We start from the raw sequence: 27,720 nt of genomic DNA on the forward strand, positions 1-27,720 counted from the left end.
ATCAGCCACATTGCGCTTATTGGTTAGCTTTGATATCTCGGCCAATTCGATCTGGTCTGTTAGATTGGAAGCTTTCATACTCTGGCGTTTCTTAATCAAATTTTTCGTCTCCTTAGACAGCTTACCGGTATCCTCTCTAACTATCCTACCGCCTACTTCTACCGCACACTCAGTAATGATATCTCTGAAATTATTGTTCATTGCTTCTAGGGCAATGTCGCCATCCTCGGTTAGAGCTGAATATCTATTCTGTAGCGAGATGCTGAATTCTTTTGCCCTCCCCCTCACCGCTAATTCGTTGATGGGTTTCTTTCTTACTAATCTGTGGCGTTCCTTCTTCAGATTTATGCTAATTCGGGACCTCACCATCCTGTGGTCACTGCATCGCACTTTCCCGATTACCTGTACATCTTGCACAATGGCGGGGGTTGAACACATTATGAAGTCAATTTCATTTTTAGTCTCCCCGTTAGGACTTTTCCATGTCCATTTCCGGTTCTTCCGTTTTCTGAAGAAGGTATTCATGATCCTTAAGTTATTGCGCTCTGCAAACTCAACTAGTAACTCCCCCCTGCTATTCCTAGAACCAATGCCATAGTCCCTACTGCCTGGTCTCCTGCCTGCTTTTTCCCTACATTGGCATTGTAGTCGCCCATTTCTACAGTATACTACGTCTTTACTTTTCGCATTGCCGATTCTACATCTTCGTAGAAGCTTTCAACTGCCTGGTCATCATAACTACATGTAGGTGCATAGACCTGTACAACCTTCCGTTTATACCGCTTTTTAAGCCCAATTACGATGACTGCCACCCTGTCATTAATACTATAGAATTCATCTATATTACCCGCTATATACTTATTGACAAGGAAATCTACTCCTAGTTGTCGCCTCTCTGGTAAGCCTAGATAACACAGTACATGCCCATCCTTCAGTACAGTATATGCCTCATTCGGCCTCCTATCCTCACTAAGCCCTATGACATCCCATTTCATGCCCTCTAGTTCCTCTAACAGGACTGCTAAACTAGCTTCACTAGCTGGGGTTCTAACGTTAAACGTTGCCAGGGTCAGTTTCCAATGGCGGCCTGTCCAGCGGAACCAGAAGTTCGTAGCACCCCCCGCTGCGTCACAGGTCTGTGCCGCCGTGGTCAGTTGTTCTGCAGCCGCTGGTGACTGAGGGCCGGGGTTTTATAAAACCTATCATGAGAGGCTGCGGCCATTTACTGCACCAGGGTGGCCAACTCCTGTTCTGGTGAGGGAGTGCTTTGCCGGAGGTGTTCGCCGGCATCAGGTCGCACCCCAAACCTGTTTATGCAATTCCATCAACACGCGGATTTCTTTTTTTAAATCCGGTGGAGAATTGCGCGGCACCGGGATTTGAACCCCGGTCCTCTTGCATGCGAGGCGGATGTTCTACCGCTACGCCACCGCTGCCAAAGCAATACTGCTGTAAAGTTTCTCTTAACACAAGAGACAGCATTTTGTTCATAATGTGTTTATTGTGAAAATGTGTGCTCTTGAAAGGCCGTACATCTTAAAGCAATAAAACAAAATGTGGCCGGAGATCTCTTACCTCAAAACCTATTTCATATCAGGACTCCAACAGTTTACAGAAAATGTGTATAACACCTTTATAATGTGTATATCCTTTGTTAGAACTCTTCTTCTTAATCATTTACTCTTTCATGTCATCAGATAACCACAACTTCATAACGTTAGCTTTTGCCCACTTTGCTTGTCTGAAAGCCTTGAAAAAGTTAGGTGGTCTGAAGACTCTCCATTTCCTGCGCTTAGAAGTGTCAATTTTAAATTCCTCACAGCGTTTCTTTTGCTTTTTGGTCCCCGTACTGAAACAGAGAAAACAAGGATCATTAGGGCTCGAATCTATAAACAAAGGTGCCCGGTTTATAGTGCCCAGAACTACGGACACATTTCACGGCTACACCAATAAACATTACGCGCCTATGTTCGACGTGTAAGAAGTCTTGCGGAACAGTCACAATTTCCGAAACGAACTGAATGATGAGAATAAGTCTTTACGTTCGCATTCAAAATGTGGGGAACCTAATTTGTCTACATACACGATATACAAGATATTAAATGTAACACGTCGCATATATCGTGCGCAAAAGATGTTTATTGCTGACCATACTGTAACTGTTGGTGAATAAAAAGACTGCTATCGAAAGTTAGTTTCCCACGTGTCCAAAAACAAGCATGTGACATGCGCAAAAAAAAAAAAAATGCTTGCTGTCCATTCCACATCTCACAAGAGACTTGAAGCTTTGGAGACAAACTAAGTTTTTGTCTCAAACCTGTTGGAGGCCCTGTAAATGCCAAAGCCGCGTAGTATTATATCTCAACGTGAGAAATTGGGCTAGTTGGTAGGCACTGGTAAATGAGTAGGAATAAGACGAAGACGACATAGAAGAAAATACATGACACAAGCGCTTTTGTCCTGTTTTATTATTTCTCTGCCATATGTGTTTTCTTTTTTTTTTGCACTCGTTTACTATTAATAGTAAGACGCGCCTTTGATGATAAGAGAGGGCAGCTTTAGCACTACGCGTAGCCGTTTTTGAACGCAACATGCCACCTCACATATATAATGAGCGTAACTAAGACAGCGCGCTGAGCCTAGCGCGCCAGTATATCCGATTTTGCCTGCAGCGCTCTGAAAACGCATTCTGAACTCCTCACCTACCCACCCAAGCCACTGTTACGGAGAACTTAGAGCAGAGCAGTCGAGCTGTCCACTAAGCATATACCCCATATGCACTCAAGACTGGTCTTGAGGCTGAATGACAGTTTTCATTTAGCGGCTTTTGTTTTTGTGATGAGGCAGATATATCGTTTTCAAGTTAGTAAAATTGCGTACAGGCAGCCTTATTTATCGAAATATGTGACAATTTCTGACGATGTCGCATTGTCGCCCGCCGTGTATAGATTACTTTATGGGCGCCTTTTTTTTTTACAGCTTTTGAATGGCTCTAAATATGCTCTAAATATGTGCTAATGTAAAAGTACACCCATCCACTAGTCAAAGGAAAGCTTGATATGTAGTCACCATTCGTAGCACCGGATGTACGCAGGAATGAAGCGAAGCTACACCATGGTCACCTGCTTTGTTATTTTGGTTGCATTTTAGAGCGCTGAATGCATGATATCATAATAACGTTGTAGGCCGCCTTGCAAAGAGTGGGTTGTCTATCACAGTGGCACTCCAAGAAAAAATTGCTGCCTAGAACTAGACGCCACACTGAAGGACTCTGGAATTTTCGATCACCTAGGGTTCTTTAACATGCACCGAAATCACAGAGCACACTAACGCCCTAGCTTTTTGCCTCCATCGAAAAGCTACCCCCGCGGTAAGGATTCGATCCCGCGACCTTGGGCTCAGTAGTCGAGTGCCTTAACAACTGAACCACCCCTGCGGGCCCCTAGATAATATAAGACGGGCAATGGCCTCATAACAACAACTCGTGAGATCAGCAGCTGTGCTTTGAAACGAAGTAGATGGTGAAAGGCTGGCAAGTGCAATTTCGCAGCCATGCAGAAGCGATGGAGGTCACTTTTATATCGCGAGATAGTTTAATGAAGTGTCCTTGGGGAACCAGGGAGGGGCTGAGCCAATGAAACCCCTGGAACAGCAACGCACGCCCTTTTGTTCTGCGCATGCGTGATTGGATTAGTATATCAACTTCCGTTCTCGCCTCCAGGCGTATTTGCAATTGTGGCTAGGAAAAATCGCTGAATGAAACCTACAATGAAGCATTTGACATGGCGGGTTGTATTGCGCTTTTAGTGGTTCCAACAAATAATCTCGTATTTTCGCGCATGCGCAGAACAAAGGATCGCTCACCGGCTAATTTCTGATATGAAGATTTAAAGTGCTGGCGCTACACTGTGACGTAACGCACCATGTGATGGGCACATAAAAAAATAAAAATTCTATAGGGCACTTTGGACCACCAAAATACGAGGCGGAAGCCATTAAAGCGCGATGAATCGCAGCCCTTTACTACGGCACTTCTATCTATATCTCTTCTTTCACTCCCACCTTCCTCCCTTCCTTTACGGCATGGTATATGTGTCCTCGGAGGATTGTGACAGATACTGCGTCTTTTCTTTTATGTAAATAAATTTCAAACGCCGCTGATGTCTGCTGTACTAACGCCTCCTAGACATCCGGGTCTGCTTCTGTTTGCTGTGTGGTGCTGTGTTCGAGAAAGCGGCAAATGAAAGGCGCAGCACGGACGTCTGAATCGGACGCCCGGCGGGTGACGCTTCGTATATACATATATTGTTGTTGTTACGAACTTTATTTTTCCACCGATGTAGGAGGCCCCCTACTCCCCGCCCCCGGCACGCAGGCCTATGGGACGGAGGCCGGGGCCTCCGCGACTAAAGACAGGCGAAGTGACAGTGTTTCTTCGCGCCTTCATCCGCCAGGCTGACAGCTTGCTGCTGGTTGGCGGGGGACTCGCTCCGCAGTAGCAGTTCCCAGGCTTCTCTACTGTTTATGTTTTCCTTGGCGCCAGGGGAATCAAGGCATTGCCAGATTATGTGATCAAGAGTACCCCTTTCTCCGCAGGTTTCGCATTTATCGTCCGCCTTTTCCTCCACTTGCGTGTGGAAAAGCTAGACGGGACTTGGGAAATTCCCAGCTTGCAGGCGCCGCCAAGCGACGGCCTCCTTGTTAGCGTTCGGTCCGGTGGTGGCAGGGACCTTCTGCTAAGTCTGTAGTGTTCTAAAATTTCCTTATAAGTTTGCAGCCTCTCGTCCATCCCATCGCAATCAGGCGGCTCTACGGCTGCCCGGAAGTAGAGAGCTCGGGCTAGCTCGTGCGCCGCCTCGTTGCCGGGGACGGACTCGTGCGCGGGGGTCCAAATAATTCGAATCTTTCTTTCAAGTTTTCCTTTCTCTAAAATTTTGGCTGCCTCCGTCGAGACCCTCCTTTTTCCAAAGTTCCAGACAGCTGTTTTGCTGTCACTAATAACTATGCTGGCTTCCGTTCCAACGCAAGCGAGCGCTATTGCAACTTCTTCAGCCGTGTGTACATTTCGGCTTCTAACGGACGCGGCGGCGGCGGGCACGCCGCGGCCGTTGACGACCACAGCCACCGCCGCCCCCGACTTCCCGCTAGCCGCGTCCACGTAGGCGACCTCCCCCGGCTTCATTTTCCCCGCTTTCTTGGCGAGCGTCTCGGCCCTCTTTTGTCTCCTCTCCTTGTTGTACGTAGGGTGCATGTTTTTAGGTAGGGGGGGCACTATTATATATTCGCGACACTCTCGTGGAATGTCTACTTTGTGGCTTGTTCCTCTATCTAACTGCAGTCCCACCCAGCCGAGGATGGTTCTGCCCGTGGTGGTTCTGCTTAATCTTTCTAGTTGCGCCATGCGCACAGCCTCCGCTAGTTCCGTCCAATTGTTGTGCACCCCAATTTCGAGGAGGCGTTCAGTCGAGGTCGAGATGGGTAGTCCCAGAGCCCTCTTCGCGCATCGTCTGATGAGTGCGTCTATTCTATGCTTTTCGTCTGATCTAATGTTTAGGAATGGTGTGGCGTAACATATGCGGCTAGTGATGTAAGCCTGCATTAGTTTCAGGAGGCTTCGTTCCTTAAGGCCCCGACCCTTTAGTGTGATTCTCCTGAACAGACCCGTGACTTGCGTGGCGTACGCGTTCAGTTTCTTTACCGTTGTATCGTTGTACCCATCTGCTTCTAGAAACAGCCCCAAGATCCTAATTTGTTCGACTTGTGGCACTATTTGGCCGTCTACTGTTACGCTGATGTTTATCTGGCGTTTACACCTGAGCGCCTTCGGGTTGTAGATAAACAGTTCCGATTTTTTTGGAGAGCACGAGAGGCCCCTTTCGGCCGCGTAGGACACGACGGTGTCCGCCGCCGCTTGCAAGCGCTCCTCGATGCTCGCGTCACTCCCCTGGGTAACCCACAGGTTGACGTCGTCCGCGTACATGCTGAATTTCAAGTTTTCCACTTTCCTCAATTCTGCCGGGAGGTTTCGCATGGCAACATTAAAGAGGAACGGGGACTGGTTGTGTTCGACAAGGGGCGCGCGATGTACCGTCATGACAGCTTATTACCTCACCTGGCGATTTTTGTATATACGACAGTACGTAAAAGACTTCCTGTCGTATATACATAAATCGCCTGGTGAGGTAATAAGCTGTCATGACGGTACATCGCGCGCCCCTTGTCGAACACAACCAGCATTTCATTGAAGGCATCAAAGTTCACCGGCGTTCTATGATTCGTTTGATTCGTTTACAGGAAAGAAAAAGCGCAGTGTATATCACTCGCGGAATCCCGCTATCATCGTCACAGTAAACAAGGGGAATTATGAATAATAATAATAATAATAATAATAATAATAATAATAATAATAATAATAATTGGTTCACCGGAAGGGAAAGGCGCAGTATCTGTCACACTTGCTCTGTGGACACCTGAACCGCGCCGCAAGGGAAGGGAGGAAGGTTGGAGTGAAAGTGGAAAGAGAGAACGTTTCACGATCCGGGGCGCGGCTTGCAATACACGACATGACATGTACACATCTTTAAGGATTCAGAAACTCCTCCCTTGCATGCTCGCCGAACTTACAACTAAATTTGGTAGCACTTTGTTCAACCTAACCTGACACACAGTTCGTTTTTGAAAATGGGTCCTTCGTATCACGAAAGAACATAAAACGGTTAATCACTTGGCGCAAATACAAATGTACCAAACTAACTCCTCCAGAGCGAACGGGATGAAACAAGCTGGTTCGGCGGGTGCGCTCCCAAGTACTTCCTCATACAAAAATGACGAACGCACGGTGGACTCTCTGCACATTCACACGAGAACAAAGCAGTACTTGCAACACGCACCATATCTTGGTAACAAAAAATAAATTACAAATCGTAGCACGTGCAAACATTTCAAGCCGGTTTTTTGTATGAATATATTTATCAACAGTGATGCAAAAGGAACTTTATAGGGACTTGCGTGATGTCTCTCCCGATCCCATTGTATCGATCGTTGTACTGTACAGGTCCTTGGAAATCAGTCCTTAAACGAGTAAAAAATATGGCTTCGCCAGGGGGAGCACGAACTTTCTTTTTCAAGCTGCATAGCAATACACTAGAGGGTTAGACTTATTTAGAAATGAAGGGTTTTTTTGTACCTTGGGGAAATCACTGTTTCGTATGCCGCAAACGGGAAACTATCGAAGCTTTTTCTTCTGGGACATTCTACAACGAACAATTAAAAACGATGTACCTCTGGATGCATTCGGAATTCAATTTTTTCCAATTTGTGATGATGATGATGGGCTACAGCTGGACAGGATCATGTTATTGGGCGTGCACAGTATCTGGCGTTCCAGAATGGCTTTCAGGCATGCAGACGTTGATGCGAGGAAAATACGGCAGTGTTTTCGCGAAGCCGTTGCGAGTGTTATCGAAGTTTTCAAGACGCAAGACGAAGTGCCTGAGTGGCTTCCGAGAATGGAAGTGTTGCTGCAAATGCCTGATATGTAATAAATCACGCTGCCCAAATCGCGTGGTTTTAACCCATGTTGTGTGTTTGTAGAGTAATTTTCTTTATGTGTAAAATCTGATAATAAATTTGGCAATAAAGAACCACAACGATCCGGGGCGCGGCGCAGTTGGTAAAGAGCCGGGCTTGGGATACAAGGGATGAAGGTTCGATTCCCGGTGGAGACAAGGTTTATTAATTTATTTGTAACTCTCGCACTCAAAAGCGTGACACGTCTGCTGACAACGTTCTGTCGTCCACGATGAGGCAGTAAAAACTTTCGCCTCAAAACTGATCTCAATGCACCATGGGCCCGAGCTTACTTCATCAGGGAATTGCATTCTTGAGCGGCTTACGCCATCTTCCGATGTCCTCGTACCCCTGTGTCGCCAAGAAAGCTCCTTGTTCTCTGGGTGGGGGGAAGGGGGAGTGGCATTGTGAAGAAGACGGACCCTCACTAGAGGCTGACGAAGAAGACGCAGTCTGTCGCATTGATATCACGCAGGGCGAGTGTCTATTACCTGGATTGGATCCATCTGCTGCTCCTGCCAACCTCAACGTCGTAAAATAAATAATCCTTCTTCGACACACTGTCACTCTCTACCCGAACCTTTCACGCCAAACATGCCGATTATCTACCACGCTTTGCGTATATTGCGAAGCCCTTTGAGGTCGACGATCAGCGGTCCTTTTGTACAATTAGCAGAATTTGAGCCTGCCGTTGATATTTGACATGTTCAAAGACACCCGGTCAAATTATCTTGCGAAAGAATTCTATAAGGACACTATATGCCTGTCCTTGGACGTGCCGTTTCAAAAAGGCCACTTTTATTAATACGAAAATGCGCTGATCAAGTATATGTAATTATTAGAGGGTTATGGCACCACTGCGCTATGTAAAGTATAGACTATAAATGTTTTGTAGCAGTACCAGTGAATAGCACACAGTTTGCTATTTGGATTATCATTTAAAAGCAAAACATCCCCAACCTGACATCTGGCTTGGATGACCCTTTCTTACAAGCTAGCCACTGTCAAAACACAGTGATAACGCTCTAAACTGCGGTTTCGAAGGTTTCTTTTCTTCTTTAGCCTTTGTCCCACTTTGATCTTTCCACTTTATAAATACGTCAACGTTAGCCAGTCAGTTCAGTCGTTCAGTCGTGTCCGACTCTTCGTGACCCTATGGACCATGTCACGCCACGCTTTCCGGGCTCTCACTATCTTCCTAACATCACATAACTTCATCTGCAGCGCCTCGAGGATGCCATCTAAGGAACTGCACAAGAATGCTAAATTGGGCGAGTTGGTGCATTCGCATTTTAGGAAAACGTAGCGCATAGAAGACTTGTCCTTGTCGTCTATGCGCTACTTTTTCCTAAAATGCCATCTAACCATCGCGTTCGATGCCTACCCCTTCTCCGGCGACCCTCAACCTTTCCAAACATCAAATCTTTCTCCCGCGACTCCTCTCTTCTCATCAGATGACCAAAGTAGCTGAGCTTTAACTTTAGAATTTGACCCTCCAATGAGCAGTCAGGGTTTATGGTCGACAATATCGACTGATTTGATCTTCTGGCAGTCCAAGGAACTCTCAAGAGTCTTCGCCAGCACCACAATTCAAACGCGTCAATTCTTCGGCGGTCAGTCTTCTTCACAGTCTAACTCTTGCATCCATACATCACAACTGGAAAGACCACAGCACGAGTTATACGGATCTTGGTTAGCAGACTAATGTCTCTGCTCTTTACTAGGCGGTCAAGGCTAACCATGGCTCTCTTTCCCAGTTAGCCTAGTTGCCGACAAAAAAAAAACTCGCCTTGGGAGCACTTACTGCTTCAGCCCTTGGCTGCTATTATATTTCGCTAAATGTGTCCATGTTTTCTCCAAAGAATTATCTCCGTTATCCCGGCCTCTATTATCAGTTAACTTAGAGCCCACGTGTGGTTTTTTCTTTCGGGTCCATATATTATCTAACATGCTCCCCACTTTGATCAGCACCGAATGCGTTTGGCGCAATGTTTTCACCACTAGTGAGCATTTAGCAGTAACATACAAGGCTTATCGCTAAACATTTACAGGAGCAGCCTTACGTTTCGTAGCGGACACACTTGGTGGGATATCCGTATTCAAAGCATCGTGTCTTCAGGATGTCGAAAAAAGTTATCCCCAGAGACACTGACGTGAAGCTGCCGACGTTTAGAAAGCAGTTGAAGAGTTTTCTGTCTTCAGCGCAGTTGCTCCTGTAATGTCAGCGTAAAAATATGTAGCCAGCGTAATAAATAGGCAGGGAGGCAAAGGCTGTACCGCGATCAGACCACAGCACCTTCATGCTGCAGCTTTGCAGTACAATGGCAAACGATTCGTTAAGCACTCTCCATGCGGGTCAGAGACACTGCTCCGTGTAGCGTAGCAAGGATACGTTTTTATTTAATGAATTGCTTTAGGATAGGCACTCATGCACACGAGCCTATAGCTGTAATGCTGCCGCGAAGGATACAAAGCTAATTAAGTATCAATCCGACACATATAACTATAAAAAAACACACACAATAGGTCAACGGGAATAATTTACCGTAAATATTTATAAACAATGCAACTGTGCATAAATATTATATTGCCTATTTTCAGATTTCTAAAGAATGACTTTTCACGCTGAGCACCGCTTAGTTATATATTTCTACAGAGGTGGAATGCCGTGAAACTACTTATACATTTCACACAAGCTCTATTCGTCTTTGCTTTTTACCATGCAAGGCTTAACACATGGCTTAACGACAAGTTTGCTATGACACCGAACTCTCGCATGCAAGAAAGGGAGGGAAGGGCAAGGACTTTATACGCGAAGAAAGTGTCTGGTGAATTTACTACAATCAGTTGATATCGCAGCGAGCGAACAGTTTTTCGTCTCTAGCGAATTTTAAGGAAAGTAACCGAGGAATTGCCCACCAGGGACGTTCTATCGCGCATCGTTACCCACTCCCATGTAAGAAGTTGCATACTGCGGTGAAGAGCGCAGCGTGGAGAGCCGAGAGTAGGCACCACCGACAGAATAAGGAAACAAAGTGTGACGAAGGATGAGCGCATGATAGAAAGAAACTCAGTAATCAAAGGAACCGTACCATAGGTGCCAAATTGATTCTGAAAGCTGAAGAGAGGAAATTCGCATCCTGACCATTTGCCATGAAGACAACATCGTCGTATTCGAGCCGTCCTTCGTAGCACCATGACCTGTCTTGTCGTATCCGCCTACTTCATCCGCAAGCAGAATTACCGTCGCCATACACACTTGCGCGTATTTTTTCGATGACCTTTGGCGCAAGGACACTACTCTCACGAGAAAGATTGCCAATCTCGCACAAAAAGACAAGAACCAGAAGTGAACACCACATGCGTAGACTCGCGTGACTCAGTCACAAGTCTGCGCGTGAGGTGTTCACTTCTAGTCCTTGTCTTTTTGTGCGCAGTACCTCCCTTTTATTAATATGATTGACCGACGCGCCCAGCAACGCTCTCTCTTAAATTACCAATCTTCCATGTGTTACTCTAAGCTACCAAAAAATCACCTATGTAATGAGCTGATTCCATTCAAGCAATCGTCCTGAATTTGGCGCTACACAGTCTAATGAACGCAGTTCAAAAGAGTATTTGAGCGTTCAAGTTTTCGGCTTTCCTCCCGACGTCACTATCTTAAGGAGCAGTACTCGGCGCACCAAAAAGATACCGACGTGCAGAGTTGGCGTACCGAATCTCCCGGTACCCATGTCCTAAAGAGAACTCCGCGAATATAAATTATTCTCGGTGCACTTTAAAGCGACTATTGATAGCAATCCGGATTACATAATCACGAGAATATGTCCGCTGCATGAGGAAAGCCTATTGCATCAGCCTATCTTACCCTCACAGGTCTCCTACTACGCCTTCATGGGCTTAGAATCCATTCATTTCCCTCACAAAACTGTCGATTATTCCGCCTTCTTATTACATGCCCTGCTGATGCCTATTTCTTCTCCTTGATCTGGAAAAGAGTATTATTACCTCGCGTTTCTTTCCTAGCCCCTTGTGCTGCTTGCGTTTCAACCTTAATCATGCATACAATTTTTCTTACCATAGCTCGCTGCTCTATTCTCAAGTTCATTCCTTTTCGTTGGCCTCCAAGTTTCGGGCCCTAGGTGAATAACGCTAAGTTGCAGCTGTCAATCACTTTACTATTCAGGGATATTGGTGAACTCCTAATCACCACACGAGGAGTCCGTCGTTACGAGTCTGCTAAAATGTGCCAGCAGTCAGTGCACATTCGTGCCAATCAGTGTTTCACCGACTACACCTTCCTTTCGACAAATAGCAAGCTTCCACTCTTTTCAGATCGTCCAGCTGATAGTGCTTACACCAGTACCCTTACAGAAAAGAGAAGGCCACCCGTCATACCCCAGTCCACAGCCGTGATGTTGTGCCGGAAGGATGGGAGTCCCAGGAGCTTATAAAGTGACGAATTCTGTCCTGGGTTCGTACACATTCCGCTGTTGAAGAGGCAAAGCATAGCCGGCGCGGGACAGTCCTCACGACGCAGATGGTCAACACGCGGCGATGAGTACGCGATTACTGGTACGTACTTTCCACCTCCTGAACTGTAGTCATGGGAAATGTCGAACATGTAATGAACCAAATCTGCTAACGTGGTCAGTTGCACCTCCGGAAAAATGACACTTCGTGCTTAGAAATATCAAAGCTTCATCAGTCTCCTTGAACAGTGCAAAAATGGTGGAAAACTCGTAAAAAGCCTTTATTTATGTCTTGTGCTGAGATGTGTATGGCATGAACATATGGCCCACAAGATCAATGCTCGGCAAGGAGAAACCGCATACTATTAGAGTGACCATTACAGCCATATCAGGGGGTTTCAGAATTGAGGAAACGTGTTTACGGGCACAATATACGAGCGGCGCAATGCCGCGCTTCCGATGCGTACACGTTAGAGCTTCAGAATAGGGGTGTAGGGGCACCGCGACCGCATCTGGTTTGCGTTCGCCGCTCGCAGTGCAATTTCTACTAAAACTGAAATGTCGGCTTGTAAATGTTGCAAATTTAATTTTATTTCTCATTTTCTTTATGCCAGTGCAAAAACAGCGTAATAAATAATAAAAACAACGTATCATACGAAATTCAACAATTAGACCTCTTTTTTCTGCCCCACCCCAAAGCTATTTAAATATCCCGCGGTTTTTGGCTTCCTGTTTCAATACGCCCAAACAGCGCTTACTTGCTAAGTCAAACAGTTGTCAGAATCAAGAAACCAGCTAGAAATTGGAGGCAGTGTGTCGCTAGAATTGTGTGGTGCGGGCATCTTTAGGGCTTTGTGCACCATTTCTTTGCAGCGAAGGCGAAGCACAGTGGAGCAGCAACGAGGAATAGGGGGGGAGGCGAGCTGTCACTTCTCCAGACGCCGCCATTTGGCCGACTCTAAACGGCGTTTGGAGGCCACGATTTTTCACAAGTTTTGGGTGAGCGTCACCCGGTCACTAGTAACGCAAACTATCGATACTATCCATAGTTCAATTTCTGTGCACTATTAATGGTGAATAGCAACCAATCGATAGCATTTCCATAGCAATTTCGATTGCCTATCGATAACGCTATCGATAGTACCGTAGGTAGTAATTTTGATAGCGCTATCGATCGTACATAATCAACCGCACGAACCCATTGCAGCATAAACTTTGTTCCCTGAGTGCATGGTATGGTGGTGGTGGTGGTACGTTTAACAGCACTCTCCATTATTGCAGTCCACGCGTCACCGAGTCCTGCAAGTTTACAGTCACCCTGAAAAACGAATAGCCCTAGCACGCGTTTTTGGAGTGGCCGACAACAACTCTCGGCGCAGTGTTTAAGAACGATCCGAGACAAAATAACAAAAGTGCCATCCTATTCGCAAATCATGGCGGTGCGCCAACTGCGCGATGCAATTTTGGTCTGAGGATCTCGCTGTGTTAATTATAGTAGAGTTGCTGGATAAGTGTTCCAAATGCCCTATTTGTGCTTTAAACGGCGACCCCAGACGCACTGATTGGCGCGCCTGATTACGAGCTGAAATCGACTGAAATTAACACTTCAGAGGGTATGCTTGATAAGATCCGTGCTCTCTGTGGCGTACCTGCTGCTTTCAAAACAGTAGCAACGGCCGGTTGTGCCACGTAAACGTGTTCGGATCACTCAGCATCCGGATGCGGACGATGTAGATTACGATCTGATAATATTCACCTCTTCAGAACTCGTAAGTGTATACGATTGTTCAAAAGCAGGGCCCGCTTGCACGAAACGATCTTAAGACTGTCTTAGCTAAGTCCAGACTTGACTGGACTCTAAAGGATTAGGCCGCTAGCATGGCCGCTTAAGACTGAAGTCAAGACTGGGCTTCAGTCCTGACTTGAATAAGTAGCTTGTGCGATTACGACTCTAGGCCGTTTTAGTTAAGACACAAGGATGCCGGGTACCTAAGTCAAGAAATTAGAAAATACATAGATGCGCTGGCCCTGTCCTCGCGGTAAGATGTAAACATTCGATCAATCTTTCACTGTGTAAAATCCGTACCATTGCTTTTTGCGGCTTAAGATTGTGTTACGAGGAAAAATACACCAAGTGGTTGCTGAGGGAAGCCACTCTGGTGAACACGAGCCGAACCGAAGCGTGCGGCTCGTTTAAGTCTGGATCGTTTAAGTCTGGACTTAGCTCCATCTTTATCGTGCAAGCCGGCCCAGTTCTACTTTCTTAGCTGACATTTTGACTTGCGTTTCTCTGGGGCATTTCAACCTTACCAGATTCTTTAAAAACAAGTATCAATATTACGAATACAGTTTTTTCGCTGAATGTGGTTGGTGGTAAGCTAACGCATGTTCGACTCACGGGAAGTAAGAAAATAAAAAATATTGTTGTTGTTGTTGTATTGGGTTTAATGGCGCATAAGCAACTAAGGCTATCATGCGTCAAACACGAGATTTTATTGTATTTATGTTAGCAATACGAACTACAGATATCAAGGACATTACAACTTGTTTAGGGGAATTGCTTCTTCTAATAATTTAAAAACACTGGATGTATCGACAATTCAATCCTCTCCGAGGAGCAAGGCGGGGTAATATGGAATACTGTAGAATGCTTTAGTTACCACTTGATGCACAGATATAACATTCTTTTTCTTTCTGCGGCTTAGGATATGTTTTTCGTAATTCTTATTTAAATATAGACTGTACCTTGTTTCTATTTCATAATGTCGAAATATTTCTGATCCTGGGGCAACAAATACCGATAAATAAATTACGATAACGTCGCATGACAATTCAGTTTTTCTCCCGCCTCAAACAACTAATAAATATCGGGTCTTAAATTTAGTATTTCGTTGCCTCATGCATTCTAACAGTGTACCTTGTAATGTATCTATATCTGCCCTTACGACCGTGCATCTCTCAAGCAGTAGGCCGTTTTCAAATTTTATATGGCGAGATTTTCTACATCAAACTTGAGGGCCAATACCGAAAAAAAGACATTGCAGTGGCTTGTGCCAAGCAGCTTCTTCTATCATCCGAGGCGATATGTGATCGCTTTCTTTGTCATGTACCGGTCCCTCTGAGGCATAGGCTTCGGTTATTTTGTGAAACAAAGAGTCTGGGCAAAATTCGGTGAAGTCCTCAATATGCGTTCATCTGCTTTAGATTACTCTTAAAACTAATTCAGGTGAGCAAAGACAATTTCAATCTATGCTGTATACTGAATGTATTCACTAACGTGGGCAAATACGTGTGTGCAAATAGGTGAAAACTGTGCATGTGTTCAATCGATTTCATCAATATTATATACCACATGCGCTGAAGTTATGTTCGCCACCTGACCTTTTACATGCGGCGATCGATTAAGAATGCCTTCTGTAGAATCAGAGTTCGGGATTATTAGAGATTGTTTCAATGCTTTACATTGATGTGATCTTAAAAGAGAGGCAAGCTCAGGAAGCTGGTCATGAGGAACAGAAAGGAGCATTATATGCCTTTCAGCAGACACTTTTGATATGCCCTAGGGGAAGGGGTGAAAGAACGGTGAAATGAAGAAGCAATATGTCCCGTAATGAAGGACTACTGATTATTTTCAGCCACCTGGGATTCTCTAACGTGCACAGGTATCACGCAGCGAAAGGGAATCTTTCTTAGCGCCCCGAAATTTATCTTCTGATATATAAACAGCAAACCTTAGATATCGCGCTACTTGGAGATCCCCGAAACGTATATAGATTGCTTCGGATGCGGCTGGAGTAATGAGCGGTTTGTTTAAGTTGATTTTGTTTCAAATACAATAAAAACGCCTCCCCTGCAGCTGCCACAGTGCCACCCCAAAGAGTGGACATCACTATCGAACGTTCCCTCCGGAAACTCAAGCATAAAGAGTGTATTGTTCGCATGCCTGGATATAAAATGAATCTTTGGTTCCTATTGTGCATTCTTTGCCAACAATGCAGCGCGGAAACGATATGCAGGATAAGCATTTTGAAAGATACCGAACCATGCAAGGCAACTTACATTGTGTAGAAACGATGGTTCCTTATTCCATATTTTTCTTCGAATGGTGCTATGGTGTTTTTAGAACGATCATGTTCCCGGCAGCAGATGTCGCTATCTCGTGCTTCTCCCAGGTCAAATTCGTTCTCCGCAATGTCACCGGCTCCACACCATTTAGTTCCTGGAAAGAACATATTACTCAAACTGCCTTCTTTCGGTCACTACAATACTTCAAAACTAATTTCCGAGCATTGATCCCGAAGAGGCGCGGAACCTTTTTCCTTCCCCATTGTAAATAAATGCGATTTATTTGTGTTCTTCTGGCAGCAGTCGTTAAATTATGGCAAGAAAATCTCGAAACGTAGCTTAGCGGAAAACATTTTGGTAGCAAGCAGGCTTGCGCTAGGCCGTGACAAAACTTGAAATTCCTGTCGATGATGGCGCTGGCTAAACGTATAAAGCCTTTTGATACACTCAATGACATAATCAGACAAAGTCCTGACAAATAATTAATTACTCGTTTGCATTCACCCTCAAAACTTCCAGCATGCGGCTAGAAAAGAAAACAATACCGCTTTATCGGAAATTTCAAATTAGCTTTTTACAAGACCACGGGGCTCATTTGTTCCACTAGATTTAAGTACCGCAAAACGCGCATGCTACACCTATGCCTCGTATTCTTGTACGTTAAATACTACCGATCTATCAAACAACCCGTTCATCTTATTCTTTTTTTTTTAATTTTGTTTAGGCCTGCTTGGTTTCCTTTAACCTTTCTTCTAGTGCGCATGTACAGTTCCTGGAGAAACATTTTGACGTGAAAATAAATTTGAAAAATTGATTAGCTTTCTGTCGTTTTCGTCAGTTACCTGCTTCATAATACTTCCTAAAGCATTTTTTATATTATTGCAAGTTTTCTCATCCGTCGAAAACACTGAAGCACAACAGATACATACCACATTTAAACTGTTCTTAAGGAGTTTGGGGTGCCAGGTTTTAACCATTTTTTACTCTTACATAAGCAGCCAAAATGGCGTGATGTGACATCATTCAGCTTTTAGAGTCGTTCTGAGTGCAATCTCACCATTTGCATGCATGTGAAGTATGCATGCAGCATATGACGTTTTAAGAACTATTAAATAAAAAATCACCTTGGTCCAGGGTTCTAGCCTCGCCGAACTTGATACAATCCTGTACAGTTAGAGCCAGCACATCTATGAAATAATATCCAAAGCGGCTGGCTTTTAGGAAGTGGTGCATTGTGGATTTCGATCACAATCTGTAGACTACAGGAAGGCCACGTGCTGCAGCTTTTCATGCGGATAACAACGCTGTAACAGAGCCTAGAGGATGGAGGAAGCGTCTGCTTTAGACTAGCGGCGCTATCATGAGATTACCTGCCCGAGCTTATCGCAAAGCACGCTACTCCACACTCTGCCGACTACAGATAGAACGCTTTGTAGCTCACGAATGAGCAGTCTTGCTTCTGCCGCAGCTGTGCTGTCTGGCGACGGTAATGTTTGCATCATGAAACCGCTCAAAAAGGCAAGGGACAGGGAACAAGGCAGCAGCCTTCTTCCCCGTCCTTTATCTTTTTGCGCGGTTTCATGATGCATTGTAATACTAGTCACCAACTAGCCCTCCTAGTTGGTGACTAAGGTTGTATTATACTTGGTAATTTTAGATCGCGCAGTGTATCAAGCACAGCACCTCGTGGACAGCTGTCAGCATAGTTTGGGTAATGAAGCAAGCTGATAGCGGACAGTTGCTACAGCAGATATGTTTTCATACTTCTGAACACAAATTTCGGCTGCCTCGCCTTTTAGCGCAAGGCCACGATTCAGCATACTCAAAAAGACTCTGTGCTGTTGGCTCCCTCATCATATCTTATTCCGAGCTTCCTGGCGAACTTCAGCTCCAACAAACAGTGACCGAATCGTGTGACACGTTGCTGAATGTGACAGTGCCGCCAACAGGGCGGCCAATGAATCCAAGAAGTTTATAACAGTAGCGTGCCTCCGCGGAAAGTGAAGTATCACTGCAACGCCCTTTTATTCCAGAACTGCTCACTTACGTTGAGTCTATCGTCGCCTCCCTAAAAATCTTGAACGGTGGGCTACACGTACTGCAGCACATATGCTCTCATTCTCACAATTCCGGCTGTTCCATAACGCTTACCGGCGCATGTGACCTACTTTCGCAACAAAATGACGGTCGCCAGGAGCTGCCAACCAAACAAAGGTTGTAAATTTGGTTCTGTTTTTATTTCAGGGCCTATCAGGGGTTGAGAATGAAAACATTATTCTTCAAAAGTGTGCGTTGCTGGGCGAGTCGTTCAGTCACGATAGTATAAAACGGTACTGCGCATAGCGAGACAAGGACGAGAAGAGACACCCAATAGAAGCCGACTCACGACTGATCTTTAATGAAAAAAAAAGGTGCATGTTTTCTTTTTTTTTTTCAGTTCAAATCAGTGGCAAGTCAGCGCTTGTTTGTCTTTCTCGTCGTTGTTTGTGTCCAGTTCTGTCTTGTGTCATCAGCAATAATTTAACAGCGTCCAGTTTCGACCAATTAATGCATACATTTTCTCAATTATAAGCCATGCCACAGTTTAAACAGCGAGGAATATTTAAGCTGCTCAATAGCTGTTCTTACAAGGTGCGTTCCAGGTAACGTAAACGAACATTCCGCTTGTTATGAAGATATATATCTACTTTAAGAATCGGTCGAAGTGCTCAAATTATTATTAGTTTGTCTCGCCACATACCAAATAATTAATCTTCGTCAAACACTTGATGCCCTGATATCGTATACATTTGATAGCTACCAATAGAGTTGACCTGGTGTGTATAACATGGTATCTATAAATTCTGCAGGCAATCAAAGTATTGTGTCAGCTTTTATCCCGCGGCTTACTCTGAGCATATATGCATTACAGAAAAGCTATTCATTTACATTTTCATTTGTACTTGGCTCTGCATTTGCTTAACTGCTACAAAGATCACTGTTAGCAAGCTGTCATTCAGGAGTGTACGGGATCACATATTCAGTATTTCTGTACCGCATTCGGTCACGTTCCGCTGGCCCGAAAGTTAAACGCAAAATATTCCGTTTACTGCTTGCTATACAAATTTTACAGCATAGCTGTGAACCCCTCAGAAAATCCCTCAGCATTTCGAGCTTATGCGCGCCAGATTTCGCCTATCGCTACATTAACATTGTCAATGGCTTCATAGCTTCATGTAGACTGCGATTTGTGCACAGATTGACCTCGTTTATATGCAATACAGCGCTTAAAATGTTCTTCCTCGTGGAGTAAAAAATACTTGAGCGGAATTTGAAGAGCCCGGTAGCTACATGCTATGAAAGAAAAGAAAGTTTCTTGTCATGAGCTCGCACTGGTGGGCCACGCTACGCGATTATTATGAACAATTTGACAACGACAACTTTGGCATGGCCAGCGCTCTGAGCTAGAAGTAAGCGTCCGTTGACTCTACATTACGGCTGCTGTGCGAAACAGTGCGATGCCGTCAAGTACTACCATAGCCGGACACAACTTAAGTCTGCAGTAACTGACGCGCAGAATTCCTCCCCGAAAGAAAGTTGTTCGTTAATAATGCTTTCCTTTTTACCCAAGATAAATAGCTAAACGCCAGAGCAAGTAAAACGTGCAAGCATTTCGATTCCTATGGCCTGTTTGGTATAGCCAAATATGAAAAACTGGTTTTGCCTACTGTTCAGCGGAATAATACACACTCCGCGTACCACTGCCCACTGTTAGCAAGTGCTGTTTTTTTTTTTCTTTAAGCTTTACACTACTATAGATGCATTTCCGATCCAGAAGCAGCATAACTAATCACAGTGCGTCCTGCTTGAAAGGAGCATTAGTTGCCCTGTTTTGTAACTCTTCCTTCCGCAACCAATTCATTTCGTAGTCCTTCCATTTCTCATCACACCTTTAACAGCAAGGCTGCCATGTCACGTCGTAAGTGCATCCCAATCGCATGTTGCGGCCCCTTTTTATGAACGTGGCAAAAATAATGAAGTGCGAAATGCAGCATGATACTATGCTCTCCCAGATCAACAAATCAAGCTTACCCGTAACCGTAAGCCAAACAAAGAATAGCAAAAGCAAGAATTTTTTTTTCTTTAGTGAAGAATCTGTGCCCGCAACTGTCAGGCGGGTAACGTTTACCTGGAAATATCGACAGATTGCGGAGCGAGTCGTTCGACAGGCGCGGCAAGGCGGATCCCTGCCTTTTCAGTGGCAGGTTTAGACACAGGTGCAGCAGGTGGCTCATTTCATGTGGGGTTGCATGAATCACTTGCGCTCGGGCCGAGTTCAGAAAATGGCCGATGAGCTTTCTGGAGAAAGAAGTCAGATTTCTTTTTTCAGGAAATGCTAGAAACTAGAATAGTTCTCAGTTTTTGTTTTTCATCATTTTTAAACCTTAGCCTTATATCTTATAAGAAATATTATACTGCCTCGTTATGAATGTAAAAAAAGTTCCTACAGAATCCAGGGAGTTAAGGAAGTGCGATGCTGACATATGCTGACATCGGAGCGGAACTTTCCGATCAGCGCATTAAGTTACTTGTACTTAGTACAAAATTAGCACATGCAGTACCTTATTTACGATTGTATTCAACTGAAATCGTTCCATTCTTCACGTTTCTCGTTGATTACATGTCGACATCAGATCTATCAGCAGTATACGTTGATTGTTTAAAATCCTACCAAAAGGTTTTCCTTTCCTAAATGACCTAATGTAGAATTAATCTGATCTCTTCTAGGCTCACAGCAGCAACGTTTTGTTTCACGAAAAAGTACAGAACTTTTGCTTGAAGTCATTTATGTGATTACTACTTTCGGCACTCTCATTTGCTGTTTTCGCAAGCGATGGTGTCGTTTATTGCTCTGTGTGTGCGGTTTGAAGACACAAATTATTTTTTCTGATGCGCCACGACAAATACGCTTTATATTCAGGTGTGTATTTGGCTCATTAATTCTCGTCAGAGCTGTTTTGCATAAGGTTTGGTATTAGGTGTAAAACTTCGCTTATCCATTATAATTTATTTCCCTTTTCAGCATTGTTGTATTCGCTTTATTTTTCTACTGTTAGCTGTTTAGCAGGCTCATTACGCATTCATAAATTTCATTTACATGTTTTAACAGTTTGAACACAATTTGCTTATCTGCTCGGTGGCGGTGGCTCGATGCACGGTAAAGAGCGGTGCCATGACAGAACAGCGCACGACAAAACCTAACGTGCAAAAAGAACAGATTTAAAACAGCAGAATGACTAAACCGCGCGTACACTTACAAATAACCTTATGGCAAAACAGTGTATTAAAAGTGAACTACAACACAACGACGGAAGAGGACATGAAAATAAAACAGCACAACTAGGATTTAATGTTTTTCTACTTTATGAAAGCAGAATCTAGGAATTTTGGAAATGAAATTGGGCCACACATTGCCGGCTTACATTTCTCAGCTTTAGTTCCTAAATGTTGCCTACCTTAATGAATACGTTTTGAACTGATATTCATTGAGACGGCTGCGGAGTTATTCATTTACTAGTCCAGCAATAGGACTCAATGTGGAGTTTGGTGCTAATGCACTACGAAGCAAAAAACGATACGTAAATGCAAATTTGTGCGCTGGAACTGCTTAAGAAAGACCTATAGTAAAGCTATTCATAAAACAAACGTCATTAACAATGCAGGTTTATGACAAATATAAAATGTGTTTTCCGGAGAACTGTGAAGTAATGCTTCGCTTCGCAGAACATACAATTGGCGCGGCCGTATCTTTTGTTCAATTCCCTTCTCCCAGATGCAAAAGTGCACGGTACTGCGAGTCACGTTTTTGGCATCGTGTTGCTTTTTTTTTTTGTCCTGTCCTTTTCTCTCAGTGCACACTTTTTTTTCATTGTCGGCCATTCCGTGCACTGAGCCAGCCTCCATTATCCAATGCAAGGAGGAAAAGTTGCATTATATTCCTTTTATGTGGCAGAATCCGCTTGCCACGCTGTCCATAAACATATAGGGAGGGGGCACAGCGCGGAAAATATGAAGTGCTAATTTTACACCATTCTCTCAGGATGCAGACAAGCTGTGGACGCTTACTGTCACCTTTACCCGTCCGTGTGCTTTCTGCATATTCTGTGTCAAGCAAGGATTATCAGCTGGCGCAACCACGCTCTATACTATAGGTTTAGAGTGTAACAACTGACAGCGCTGGCAATATGGTTTTAACGGTTGCTCTTCCAGCGGTGCCATCAGCTGCAGCCGGGAGGCGTCGAATGTGTCATAACCTTGGGATGAGGTACCCGTGTGGCATTCGTCATATCATAAAACCAATAGACTCATTTTGCACTGATGGGATCAAAGACACAGGTGTCAGACCAACTTTTTGGGGAATGACCCACATTCTTCATATGCTGTTATTTTAACGCGTTAAACACTACACACAAAAAACTTTTTACATATATATAAAGCTAACGGCCCGAAGGCGCCCTCACCGGACCCTGGCCGCCGCCTTAGGCCATATCCGGCGAACGCCAACTTATATGCTACTGTTTGAATTGCGCTTTGTTTAGAGACGTTCAGTTAATAAGGAACTAGCGTCGAGGAAATTGGCGATAATATTTTCAACATTCGAGCTTCACCACAAAAAGAATATTACCCGCGTATAGTGGCTGATTGATGAAAACGCTACAAAACCTGCCTAAATTGACGCTTAGAATTCTAAAGCTGGCGTTTCAGTCGCAAGCAACGTGGCTGCTGCAAAGAAAAGGCCCTCAAAGCTCTTGTTTGGACGGGCTCCAGTCTGCGTACCAGCTAACCTAAATAATCAGTACCACGTCCCGTTGACAACTGAAGAAAAATGGCCACCCAAGCAAAATCTAATTTGTGCATCACGCAGCTAGTGCGTTGTGCGCAAAGGAGAAATATATATTCGCCTGAGTGTCTCACAATACCCTAAAGGGGCCTCAAAATAAACATATCTTAGAAAGTGGGATTTCGGTTGGTCTGCGGATTTGTTTAGGATTCTTAAGGTACTTTAACGTGTGCTGAAATCGCACAGTTCGCGGTCGCTTTCTTGTATTTTGCCGCCATTAATAAGTGGACACTGCGGCCGGCCGCAATTGTAACCGAGTGCTTCAGATATGTAGCCGCGAAATTTACAACTTTCAAAAAGTTTTAGTTTCCAAAACCTTACACGGACGTCAGAATACAGATCGCGTGCTGCCTTTAGTTGTGTTTTTCAATTTTACATATCGCTTGCCGACGATACGAAGTCAATGTGACCTTGGCATTCAGTTCATTTGCGACTTACCTGTCTCCGAGCATGTTGCAGTGCAGCAACCCTCCGCTGTGTTTGTCCACAAACGCCTCTGCCAGTCGGTGACCTCCATAGTAGAGGTCCGTAAATATGCGTCTGTGTAGGGCAGACTTATTCAGTTCATTATTTATTAGAACACACTGCCAAACATTTGAGACCGAAGCATAAGGGGAGTTTTATTGCTAAGTGCATTATGAAGTGGACGTGGGCTGCACAAAAATAAAAATATAATGCATGAGGAAGACAAGAAAGATAGACAAGCAAGCAAACGATTTATGCACTGATTTATACGGCATATTCTTGAACTGAGCACCGTCAGGAAAAAAAAAAGAATATGCAGATTTTTGTTTCGCGACGTCCTTGCCACGCTTGCTCGAATCTTTCGCTTGTTCAAATAAATTACAGTGCGAAATGACCCATTCTGTGCAATGGGCTCATGTTTGGGACCAAATAACACCATCTAGGCAGTATTCTGGAAATAAATTTCACTTTCATCTCGGATCCTGATTTCTTTTTCAGCAGTCGTATGAGAGTGCATTGTTTAAATTCCCGTAAAACGTCCGCTAGGAGCAATCAAGGCGAGAATAGCGACCATGGCGTCATCCCCAAACGTTGGCGTCAAAGCATGACGCCCATTCACGTGATTATAATATGTACCGTGATTGTCTAAGAATTTCGTTTCCGTAAATATGCGGAGCTCTCCAAGCTTACCTGAAGGTAGCAGGCATTTTCTGAATGACTATGCGTCAGCAGCAGCGTAGATGTTTTCTTCAGAACACGTGCCCTTGGCACTGCACTGAGCGGTAGCTCAAAGACTTCACGTAAGCAATTGACTTTATTTGTGTGTGTGACCGGAAAGCTTAGCCTGAAGTGTTATGTCTCTTCTGGATGCTTGCTTCTAGCACTGTAACGCTCAAACCATATGCTCTAGGTTTCTTTTTTTTTTTTTTGCGATGTTTATTGTCTCAAGGCATAAAAATGCTAAGAAGGATAAAGGTTGTGGTCAAATAAATGAAAAAAGGTTGGCTGATGCAATGAAGTCGAGGAATGAATGATGATGTCGTCCCTGCGTCCACGTGGCATAAGGCTGCGGATTATGGTGGCCGAGACCAGCTGCCACCAGGTGCCGGATCCGTGTTGACTTCAGAGCTCGACATTCCCTCAGCGGGGATGCATGCCAGCTTCTGTATTTATGGATTTGCATACGGACCACCCAAGGTGTGGACACCAATGTCGAAATTGAGGCCACTTTCTTATCACTGCCGGTGTTAGGGCCACCCCAACTCTAATACTCCGAAGCGCCACCTCCTCTGCACTGGCTAGACCGCGGGGGAGGCTTGCCGTACACGGAGATATCAGAAAACGTGTACGGTGTTAGAGGTGCTCCTTTCTTTTTTAACGTAGCGTAGCAATGTCCATTTTAAGGACTTTCGGCGCTTTCGAGATTGAGGGTGAGGCTAGACTTCTTATTCCGTTATCTTGTGAGTTTATTTATATTTCTTGAATTTTTATGAGCCTGATATTTTCCCGAGCAAATACTCTTTTTGTTTCCGTAAACAGAAAATATTTTTATTCTAATGCCATTGAATAATGATCTCTGTAAGCTACTTTTGAAACTGACGTAAAAATTTTAAATTTCATGGTGAATAATGTTTATCATCACTACCCTGAAATTACCTGCCTTCCTGTGGGAATGAGAGAGTTGGCAAAAAATTGATGGCAAATGTTATGTAAAATTGAACACATTTAAAGGACTTACACAATAAACCTCTCAGTTCTCTTGATGCAGATACTTCAATCGCTTTTTTATTTACTTTGCTTTGTGGGCTTTAACGTCCCGACACGACTCAGCATGTGAGGAAAGCTTTAGAGGGGGGTTAGGGGTAATTTAACCACCCGAGGTTTTGTAATGTGTGCTGACAAGGCGCCGCACGGGAACGCCTTACGTTTCGCCAGACGTATCACCTTGGTCAGGCATTGAAAATTGATTTCACCGCCCAGCTTCAAATGAACCTACGTAAGCAACAGGAGTGCATCCGTTCTTCGTAACTCTCCGAGAAAATAACAGGCACTTATCATTAGTGACACATCCTCTTAACGTCGATTTGCACACGTGAAACATTGATCATAAAAGAATACTTCTGAGTTTACGGAGCTCACTAGTAACTTACAAATTTCGCGTTGTCGCTGCAGTATTATGCGGCGTGGTCCACAGTCTTTCCGCCCCCTCTGGAAGGTGGCGGAAGCCACTGGTGAAGATGGCAAAGCAAGACACGATGCAAACGAGGGCCGACACTGGCAGAGATGACATTACTGAAAAAGTTGAGACGGTGAATTCGCTGAAAAGCGCTTGTAGAAACGGTAGATGATGCAGCATTGCTCGGCATCATCCGTCGCTCGAGAGTTGCTTTAGTGGCAAAAGCTCACCGGGAGTACTTACTTTACGCAGGCCGAAACGCAGCCTAATGCGGCCCTTTCACAATAGGATACTTCATTACTTTTGTCCCCTTGCTTTAGCCAGCAGTGGGAAGGTGAGTCTGTGTAGTTTCCAATACAAGGTTTGCTTCCCATGATCACATGATCTTTTGGTGTCTCAATATTGTCGCCAACAGCCCGCTGCTCACAATGGACAAAGGCGAGAGTGGGTTTAAAGAACAATGAGGTCAGCACACCGTAGCAGCTACGGCTTTCACGCCAGACTGCGGCACGAAAGTACGATGTCTGGCGCGTTAGTTATCACAATCACTTCATCGAAGCCTTCTTAGCGGCTACTGCTAAGGTCAGTAGTCTTTCGGGACAATATAGAACTGCGTTGCTTCTTAAAACGCTGCCTCACTGTGGTAGCTGCACACTACATCGAACGCAGAGCTTGGCAAAAGAAGTAGGGATGTACGCCTTCAGATTGCAGTGTTCGAGCACATTATACTTCAGAAGTATCACGATCCTACGCGATGCAGAAAGTTTCATGGGACTCATGACAATGGTTGGGCGGTACAATGCACTAGTAAAATGGCCTGTTTGTGTCGAAAGCAGATATCAAGGCTACATGTAAGTTCTCCAGCAAGTTTTAGAGCTGAGGTGGCCAGCTTAGCACATAATTCAAAGAAAATTGTTATAAAATTCATTTAGAAATTGAACCATGCGCATTTCTCACGAACGCTCATTTCTTCACACAACGCAAGGCAAGTTGAGAGCATTGTGATTACTAAAGGGAATCGAAATTGCATTGAGCGCTTGATGATGCACTTCTTTGTTCGCTCCATGCTTTTCTCATCCGATCTTCGTCGTAAAGTACTCTAAAACAGTAACCACCCGCCAAGTTGTTGCCTCCCCCCCCCCCCCCCCCGCGTCATGGACAAATAAAATGCCCGATGAATACGATATATGAAAATGAGAAATATTGTTACGGACGAGGAAGATGTGGGCAGTGAAGCAGGCAGGAGTGCTCGCGCTAGGTTTGGCATCATTCATTAATGTCATATATTATCACAATCAGTCACATTGTTTCCTTTCTTCATCGGCTTCCGCTTCTAACATTTTGGTGGAGGTGCAAGATACGTTCATCCCACTTCATTCTGGGCCGGAGCTTCGGCATCCACTGCTTCCGTTATCGGCAAAGGGTTCATGGGACGCATCTTCTTACTGTTCCCCAACCTGCGAGACTCGACCTAACCTAGCCGCTCTTCGTCCGCCCAGTCCCCCGCCCTGACCACAAGACACGATTGCCGACAAGTAGTCCGACGTTAAGACCCCACTGACCCGAGACGCCACCAACACGTAAGGGCATATCTCAAGACAAAGCGAACCCGACCAAAAGATCCATCCGACCCCAGACGCCGATCAGACGACCCCACCTATCCGATATACCGATATAACGAAACACGTGAGGACACCTCCCCTGCCCGTGCCGTCTTATGCGTGTCTGGTACATCAGCCTTCAAATACTGATGACCTGTGCACTGAAAGCTTCCTGGACAAGGCTTCATTGGTCATCTGGCAGCAAACTGTTACCTTCCTTCTCTTCAGTCTTCACATATCCAGGCACGTCTATTCTTTTCCGCCCATAGGCGACGCACTGGACTGTTTGCAAGGGGCTGAATTCTTTTCCTCCCTAGAGTTACGTTCCGGGTACTGGCAATTCCCGATCGAAGCGGCCGACCGCTTAAACCCCCTTTGTTACTCCCAACGGCCTGTTATGCCGTTCGGCCTTTGCAATGTTCCTGCGACATTTGAGAGAATGTTTGACACCATTTTACGCGGACTGAAATGGAAGACCAGCATCTGCTATTT

At 44.8% G+C, this 27,720-nt stretch overlaps 1 protein-coding gene across 1 annotated transcript; it reads right to left on the reverse strand.

Annotated features, from left to right (window-relative positions):
• Nucleotides 1–1,677: 1,677 nt before the first annotated feature.
• On the reverse strand, nucleotides 1,678–23,545 carry LOC146196215 (phospholipase A2-like). The gene is made up of 5 exons (XM_084596950.1): nucleotides 23,425–23,545; nucleotides 20,275–20,444; nucleotides 16,101–16,260; nucleotides 9,633–9,782; nucleotides 1,678–1,849 (listed from the first exon to the last, which is right to left on the reverse strand). Exons 1-5 carry the CDS (start codon nucleotides 23,436–23,438, stop codon nucleotides 1,678–1,680), a joined length of 666 nt encoding a protein of 221 aa, XP_084453076.1. The 5' UTR covers nucleotides 23,439–23,545.
• Between the last annotated feature and the right edge of the window lie 4,175 nt (nucleotides 23,546–27,720).

Source organism: Amblyomma maculatum, chromosome 3 (assembly GCF_055883805.1).
Source record: "Amblyomma maculatum isolate TAMU_Amacu chromosome 3, ASM5588380v1, whole genome shotgun sequence".
NCBI classification, from domain to species: domain Eukaryota; kingdom Metazoa; phylum Arthropoda; class Arachnida; order Ixodida; family Ixodidae; genus Amblyomma; species Amblyomma maculatum.

Excerpts from the sequence above, each read along its gene's own strand:
- LOC146196215 (XM_084596950.1), bottom strand. Across the intron at positions 9,783-16,100 it reads AACCATCGTTTCTACACAAT|GAGCAACTGCGCTGAAGACA; the intron begins GTAAGTTGCCTT and ends CTGACATTACAG. Across the intron at positions 1,850-9,632 it reads AAGTGTGTCCGCTACGAAAC|TACGGGGACCAAAAAGCAAA; the intron begins GTAAGGCTGCTC and ends TCTCTGTTTCAG.